Source organism: Notechis scutatus, chromosome 3 (assembly GCF_049901735.1).
Source record: "Notechis scutatus isolate UNSWTSFEM ecotype Mainland chromosome 3, rNotScu1.2, whole genome shotgun sequence".
Classification (NCBI taxonomy): domain Eukaryota; kingdom Metazoa; phylum Chordata; class Lepidosauria; order Squamata; family Elapidae; genus Notechis; species Notechis scutatus.
This window is the reverse complement of record NC_142011.1, coordinates 97,965,228-97,973,776: the sequence shown is the minus strand read 5'-3', so window position 1 is coordinate 97,973,776 and position 8,549 is coordinate 97,965,228. Positions and strand designations below refer to the sequence as shown.

General features: G+C 36.4%; 1 protein-coding gene across 1 annotated transcript; it reads left to right on the top strand.

The window, feature by feature from the left end:
- The first annotated feature begins 1,301 nt into the window (after window positions 1-1,301).
- On the top strand, window positions 1,302-6,427 carry RGS21 (regulator of G protein signaling 21). The gene is made up of 3 exons (XM_087959999.1): window positions 1,302-1,413; window positions 3,485-3,651; window positions 6,224-6,427. Exons 1-3 carry the CDS (start codon window positions 1,302-1,304, stop codon window positions 6,425-6,427), a joined length of 483 nt encoding a protein of 160 aa, XP_087816125.1.
- The last annotated feature ends 2,122 nt before the right edge of the window (window positions 6,428-8,549 follow it).

Sequence of the window (8,549 nt, the reverse complement as noted above, 5' to 3'; positions counted from 1 at the left end):
GAAACTAAACTAGATTTTAGCAGAGACAGATTCTGTTACTGCCTTTTAACAAACATTTAATCAAAGTCTTGTTGAGAACCAGAACTGGAAAGCCTATTTTTTAAAGCAGTATATGTAAGGGATTAAGACAAAGCCTATTTATTACCCAATGTTAGCACAATAACCTTTTTGACAGCTCTACTTCTCAGTAGCAAAAGAATCATATGAATGAATGACTGCACCCACTCAGTGTCAAGAAGCCATAGAGCAATTCTGTGCTGAAACATCTCTAATACCTTTCCTTCTATTTTTTCCTTTTGATCAGCTAACAAGACTCTCTCCTGAATAGGTAATCTGGATATTATATTAAATTACATGATGCATTAATTTGTGCAATCATTTCACATGGCACAAACACTACATTTTTTCTTTCTTTTTTCTTCTAAGGTTAGGGAATCCATGCCTATCCAAATATATATCCAATTTAATGTGTTTAATAGGCTTTATTCCAAGGTAAATCAGCATGTAGAAAAAAATTTCACTAAAAGCAATAATAAGAATCAATGCAAACTAAATAAGTACAGAAACAATGAAAAATAGAAAAATAATAGAGAAAATTAAAAGCAAGCTAAGAAAACAAAATAGAAAAAAGAAAAATATAAAGAAATAGATGAAAATGCACAGAAGTAGTATTCTTCATAGTAGTTAGAAAGTTAGAAGTACGTATATATTTTAACCTCTTTCTCTGTAAAGTTACATCATGACTTTCTTCTTTCCGTCTTTCTGTCAATATTTCTATCCTGTTTAATTGTCAAACCATATATCACATTTTTTAAAAAAAAATACACAAAAAGTTCGTAAGTGGATTCCAAACACCAATAAAAGTTAACGTTTTCCTTTCTCTAATCAAAGAAGTCAGTTTGTCCATCTCAGCTAACTTTGTCAACTTGACCAACCATTCTTCCATGGTGGCAAACGTGTGTTTTATTGAGACGTTATATACTTAATTAAAACTTCCTTGCAGACCTGCACTGGAGAATCCTTATAATTAATAAATACAGCTAACTAATTATAACTAAATACTATTGGGGTGTTCAGGAGGAAGCAAAGAAAGAGGAATTAAGCAGCCTTGTTGATGTCAAAATAAAAAGGAAATCCAGTGAAAATCCAATGGAGCATCCACATCTTTAACACTGTGCTCTAGTTCTTCTTGTCTTATTGAAGTATATTGCATGAAGGTGAAAAAAACAAGAAAGATAAAAGAGGCAAGAGCAGTATCTTAATTTAGATTCCATGAGCTGTGAGGAAATAACTGAAGCAAAATGCCACATGTTCACAATGATAATTTCAAGAGCAAATATTGTTTCTACAGATCATCCCCTAGGGAAAGAATGTCATGGATGGAATCTATGGATACACTTTTGTCTAACAAAGGTAAGATTATTCTATTCTATTCCATTCCATTCCATTCCACTCCACTCAATATATGTTTTGTCATATTTCTATTTTTTTGTCTCAAGAAATCCAAGGAGCTATATATATTCCCAAACCTGATCTACACCACTCCTCCTCCTCCCTAATATTAATAATCAGCAAGCCCACATAGGCTTAATTAATGCCACTTTACAGACCAAAACTTTATAGAGTACAACAGTGATCCCCAACCTTTTGACGCCGTGGCCCTGCACCGGCATCAGCTGGGTGCCGCGGCCCGGTACCGGCATCAGCTGGGCGCCGCCATCTTTTTGATGAAAAAGTGCTTCCGTGACCTCACCGGGAGCACGTTTTCATCAAAAAGATGGCGGCGCCAGCGCTTCGTGAGCTTTTCTGGGTAGAAATGGTGGTTGGGGACCCCTGGAGTACAACATTGTTTTTTAATTATACAAAAACAAAACTTATGAGATACCACAAAAAACTCCACAAGAGCTTCAAAAATATATACTAATATTTCCTGTCATATACTAATATTTCCTGTCATAAAAATAAATCCTAATAAAGGAACTACAATACCCAATTCAGATTATACCTAGAGAAAAAGCCTTCAGCCCCAAAGAATGTGGATGGATTATTTTGCATACCACAGTTAGCTCAAATTGCTGATGCAATATCACCAAGTCAAAAATTGCTGAGCTGACTGATCAAAGAAAAAACAAATGTTCTAAAGCAGAACTAACAACTCATTTCAAATCTCACTTGGATTAAATAAGGAAGTAGAAATCTTCTGAAATTCTCTGGATAGCCCTGCAGTAACTTCCCAAATTATATACAGGAGGTCTAGATTCAAGGCTGTTGACTCTTCAGCACCTGGTTCATTGATCACACAAGGATAGTAGGGTGTAAATAGACAGTGAAGAATTGTCAGTTTGAAATACTTGTATCAGTATGTTACTCTGGGAAGTTAACATCGAATTAAAAACAAAACAAAGTAAGCAAAGGCATAGGTATAGGGGATCGACATGAGATCAAAACAGGCTTTCATGGGGCAACTGTGGAATTCAAGATATATTGTATGTGTTCAAGATTCGGGGCAACTGTGGAATTCAAGATATATTGTATGTGTTCCACAGTAGTTACTCCCAGTAGTTACTCCCAGTAGGTTTGTGAAAGCCACTTTGGTCCAAAATGTGAGGAAACCTGAATTTTAGTCCGGCCCGAGGTAGAAAAGCCAGTTGGGTGACTGTACATCTCTTTCTCCTTCTCATTCTTAGGAACAAGCAAGTATTGAATAACTTTGGAAATTTTTGCCATGCAAACTGCATGGACTTCTTCATATAGCCATCAGGAGTCAAGGCTGGTTCAAGGTTCCTAACTATTTTATTTAACAAAAAGTTTGGAACTTTGATCAAAAGAGGTGTGTGTGTGTGTGTGTGTGTGTGTGTGTGTGTGTGCCTGTGCATGTGCAAGAGGGAGAAACAGAGAGAGAGACAGAGAGACAGAGAGAAAGGGGGAGACAGACAGACAGACAGACAGACAGACAGACAAAGACAGAGACAGAGAGACAGAGAGACAGAGAGAGATATGAATATGTTAAAAATCCCTTTGAAAACTGGTCTGTCTGCAGCAGGCAGACTATGGCCCTTCTAATTGTGCTGAGCTACAGCACCCAACATCCCTCATACTTTGGCAGACTGGTTGTGACTGATAGAATTTAGAATAATTTATGTATCAGTGAATGAAAAAAGCTTTAGTAGTTATCTGGCCTCTGGCTTAATGAACGAATCCATATAGAATATTCTTGATGGTTGAGTTTGAGGCTCTTGGTCCAAATGGTAAAATTCACCCTCCAGAATGGCCAATAAAAAGGCCACTAACTTATTAATCACTCACCAGAATGGACACAAGTTAAATGCCGTGTTCTGACATGACTGGCTCATATCTATAAAAAGGAATCATTGGTTCTCCTCCAGTAAAAGCCAATGAAATTATTCTTATAGTCTTCAGTGTATTTCATGATCTTCACACTAAGAAGTTGTTTATGTTTCCCCATTCTTTTTCTGGTTTTCAGATGGCCTGGATGCATTTAGAACTTTCCTGAAATCAGAATTCAGTGAAGAAAATATTGAATTTTGGCTCGCTTGTGAGGACTTAAAGAAAACAAAGTCAGCTGCTAAAATTGCTTCAAAAGCCCAAAGGATTTACTCTGAATTTATCCAAGCTGATGCACCACAGGAGGTAACCCAGTTATGGATGCTTTAAAACATTGATTACTCCTTACAAAAGAAAAAAAAATGAATATATCAGTTTGGATATATACATTTTATTTTTATGCATTATTATGATCATGTTGCTCATCTCATACCCCAAATGGTGAGATGATCAAAGAAGCCACTTGTTGTGGCTGTCCACATATATTGATGGATGATTTCTCTTAATTCAACCTAAAAATAAAAATAAGGATTATATGAGTGTATTCTTTTTGGATGAATGGCTGTTCAGATTTATAAGAGCTACCAGAAGCTGTTCAGCAAGTGGGTCAGCAAAGTAGAAGTATCTTCCAACTCTTCTAGAGGAAGCATCCATAAGGCTTTTCTGTAAAAAGACTGACTTGGGTATGTCCCTTAGATAATTATTTTCTGTTTTTTTAATCTCCCTTTTGAGAAAGGCCCTGGAGCAGATGGTTAAATTAGTATTCCAGACTCCCTTTGATAAAAACAGGTTTCCAACCTGGGTTCAAGTCTGATTTGAGGATGGAAGTAACCATGGTTGCCTAGCAGTAACTGGACTTCTGTGGCATTAACTTTGAGGATTTACTATGATACAGGATTTGGGAATGATAACATACATCAGAGGTGGTATTCAGCAGGTTCTGACCAGTTCTGGAGAACCAGTAGCAGAAATTTTGAGTAGTTCGGAGAACTGGCAAATCCCACCTCTGACTGGTCTACCCCATCTATACTCTGCCTCCTGAATCCCAGCTGATCGGCTGGGTCTTCTTTTGTTGCCCTGCACAGGAGAATGGAGCTGGAAAGCAGATTAGTGGGGTGGAGAGGGAATGGAGATTTTGCAGTAACCTTCCTTTACCACGCCCACCAAGCCACACCATGCCCACCTAGCCATGCCCACAGAACTGGTAGTAAAAATGTTTGAATCCCACCACTGACATATATGCATAGATTAAAAACTTTGGAACCTCTTACAGGATGAATTTTGGCCCACAATCTTCAGCATGATTAACCAAAATTAGATGTCACTCTAATGGGAAAAAAAGTTGAAATGTAAAAAAAAAAGAAAAACATTGCACAGAGCATAATATTGGTTGTGTTCCATACAACTGAAATTCAGACATTGTTCCCAGAGAACAAATTATCATTGAAAACAATCTAATAAACCCATTTTACACTATGTTAGATTATTGTTTGTTTTAGCCCAGTATTGTCTAATCAAATAATACACTATTAACTATCCTACATCTGTCTTTGATGACAATGTTCAGAATCCCCAGGGTCCAGGGGAAAAGGCCTTCACATCCCTCTTCTGTGATATATTATATTAAAATTGGTCAGGGATTGTGATAATTATAATTCAAACATTTGGTAGATGCCAAGTTGATGAATCAGACCATGTGTAAGTGCCACACTATAACATTTTCCAATAGTCCAGAGGGAAAAATGCATTGGCAGGCCTTTGCGGCAGAAGACAATGAGAAAATTAAAATATTCAAAAGCAGAACGTTCACGAGTAACAAGGGCTGAGGCAAGCAAACCATGCTTATCATCTTGGAATAGAACAACAAAAGGAAATACAATTCAGTTCAGCTAACAGCCTAAAAACAATATTATTACTAGTTTTAGATGTCTAGCATATATTGCATAAATCAAAGTTATTTCTATCTTGTGTCACTACTGTAAGTTATCCTGTTCCAAAAATCATTCATTAATAGTTCTTCCTACCTTTCTTGGCTTTGACTTCTAGTTTAGTGGTCAGTTTGTCTCTGATTATTTTACTGATGGATACAAGGGAATAAAATAGTTAAACAAGTAGAGCCAGTTTCATTTGATTTTCTGTTTAAAAACATGCTGTTCAGCCTGGTTTCCCATTTTTTTATACATGACTTAGGTCTGTTGACAGTTGGGTACAATTCAACCAATTATCCTATGATGACAGTAAGCTGATTCAATCAAATGGTCTCATTTTTGCTTCCTTTTGTGAACTTTCACGTTTGATTTGGAAACAAAATACTAAAATTATCGGATTCATGCTTAGAATTTTAATGTTCATAAAAGTTCAATGATTAAATAGGTAGAATGACAAAGAGAAGGCTGTAGCTATCAGATCAAGCTTTAATTGGAGTAGGAATGAAAGCTTTCTTTAAAAAAGAGAAAGAACTTATGGTTCTACTGAACACGGGAAAATGTAATTCCTATAGCTTTCTATATTGGAAGGTTGGGATTATTTTTTAATTATCTTAAATGTATACATACACACTGATCAAATAATCAAATGTTAGCCAGGTGAGAAAAGAATGACACCAATACATACATACTGAGTATAAAATTTTTGGAGTGCTCATCATCTTATTTACCAGAAAACCTGTTGCTGTTTTGATATTGTTATTATTATGATAAACGGCTTTGGAGAGTAGAAAACTAAATTAAAATTAGTATTCAATATTTTAGTAACAAAAGCCTTCCTGCCGCTTTGCATCAAAGAGTGCATTTGGGGATACGATTCAAATTTTATTTGCTTTTGGCTCCCAGACAACATTTCATATATTCAGTAGAATAAACAATTGTATTTCCTGCAGATAAACATTGACTTCAATACCAGAGACCGCATCATGCAGGCTATTTCGAAACCAACTCTCAACTGTTTTGATGATGCTCAAAAATTAATCTATAACCTCATGGTCAAAGATTCATTCCCGCGGTTTCTGAAGTCAGAAGCTTATAAAGAACTGGTAAATAAGGAACTAAAAAGAAGTCAAAAAAGGTGGCTGCCATTTTTGTAAAGGTCAAGCTCAAAAGCAGTTTGGAATCTCCTAGCATCTCTATACTGATGGCTAGCAGGGTAGGTGACTCACTAGTGCAATGGTTTACAAATTGAAAATGCAGGTTTTAAAAATGGAATTTTTTAACAAATTAAATACCTAGTGATTAAGTTATTTTCACGTTGTGTCTAATCTCTCAGTTTTCCATTCTAGGGAGTGTGGATTTTTTAAAAAAATTATGTCTTAATAAAAGCTTCATGTGACAGAACTGAAATATGAGACTGTTGCATTTTGCTTTCAGCTAAGACTAAACAAGATCATTATAAGTTATGTCATCCCCCAGTTTCTTGTCTTATTTACTTATTTACTTAATTATAAATATATAATAGAGAGCCAGCTAAGAGTAGTAGTTAAGGCACCAGCCAGCCCGCTGAAAACTTCAGGGGCTTGTCCAGGAGTCAATACTGACATGAAGACACAATATCTATTTCCATATCTAGACTGTGACCATAGTACATGGAAAGGTAAAAATATAATCTGTTGTGTGAGCTCCTTATGTTTTTTGGGGGGGGAATGTCCTTCCCATCTTCACTTTTTTAAAGCCACATAAATTACCTCTACCAATGTCAAACAATGATGCCTTCTTTTGGAGTGCCTGTGAAGAAAAGGAGAAAAAGAGTTTGGAATGGAAGACACACAGAAGAAATTTAACCCTCTTAACTGTGTATGGAGTGACCCTGTACTTATTATTCCCTAGTAGTTAACTACAAAAGGGACACAACTGCACTTGAAGTGCAGGAACAGTCTTGCTATCTACTCCTTGCCTCAGTCTTCTACTCATTTTTTTTCTTTGAGCTGAACATAGTTTTTCCTGGCTCATTCCAGCTCACACATTGTTGTCTGCTGTGATAGCAATTGTGCTATTGGATTTTCCAAGGTTTTTCCTTCTAAAGTCTGCTTTCCACCCTCTGCAGAAGGTCTTGCTCGGTTACATGATGGTCGTAATGTATGTCCACATGTCATGTCCACCATGTCCAGCTTGAAATCCAGATATATTATTATTATTATTATTATTATTATTATTATTATTATTATTATTATTATTATTATTATTATTATTATTATTATTATTATTATTATTATTATTATTATTATTATTACTTCAGACTAGCTGCTTTTATGCTGATCTTTCTTTAAAACCATTATATTAGGTGTGAAATGTTACAATTGCTACACTATTTAGAACAACCTGTGATTAAATAGCACTTATTGAGGAAGAGCAGGGAAAATACAAGATGGTGGTTGTGTTGGCATAAATCTGCATTTTGATGCCTTAAGTGTTGTATATATTGTATAAACGTATTTTAACTCTGTGTTATTATATTATTTAACTATAACTTCTCTATCTCACTACCTCTCTATCTCTCTTTCTCTGTGCCTATCAACTCTGAGAAAGGAAAGAAAAGAGATGGACAGTTTCTTTCTTACCATGGTAGTTGGGAATCCATATTGTCAACTTGCTTCCGAAGCATCCCTAAACAGCATTGTCCTAAAGCAGGGATGTCAAACTCAAGGCCAGGGGGCCAGATCCTACCACATGGTGCTTAGATATGGCCCACAGGGCTACCCTGGAAATAACAAAGGACCAGGCCACAGTGCCTCTGTCAGCAAAAACAGAGCTAGTCCCCCCCACAAGTTCCATTTTTACTGGCAGAAGGTTGCTGGAGGCTGTCACAGCCAAAAACAGAGATTGGGAGCCCGTTTTCACTGGCAGACTGCTCGGGCCACCAAAGTTGCCCCCTGACACAAGTTACACACTGACCCTGGCGATGCCCACCCCAGCCCCCCAAGGCCAAACATAACTCTGATGTGGCCCTCAATGAAATCAAGTTTGATACCCTGTCCTAAAACATAAAAAAGTCCAATCAGGTTTATTATTGGATAGGAGCAGCTTAAGGGCAAAATGTTACAGATAATCAGTAACAGCAGAAACTGGTAAAAAGAAGATATGTTCTTCCTATTTACCTCAATTTTAGCCCTATAATGAATTGTTTCCTCTGTTTATAATTGTTTGTGAGTGGCATTGGTTAGGTAGCCAAAATGATACTAGCTAAGTGCAACAGATATTCTTTGAAGGACCATT

Coding starts and splice junctions, on each gene's coding strand:
- RGS21 (XM_087959999.1), top strand. CDS start 1,302: ATGCCACATGTTCACAATGATAATTTCAAGAGCAAATATTGTTTCTAC. Junction 1,414..3,484: donor TACACTTTTGTCTAACAAAG/GTAAGATTATTC, acceptor TCTGGTTTTCAG/ATGGCCTGGATGCATTTAGA. Junction 3,652..6,223: donor AAGCTGATGCACCACAGGAG/GTAACCCAGTTA, acceptor TATTTCCTGCAG/ATAAACATTGACTTCAATAC.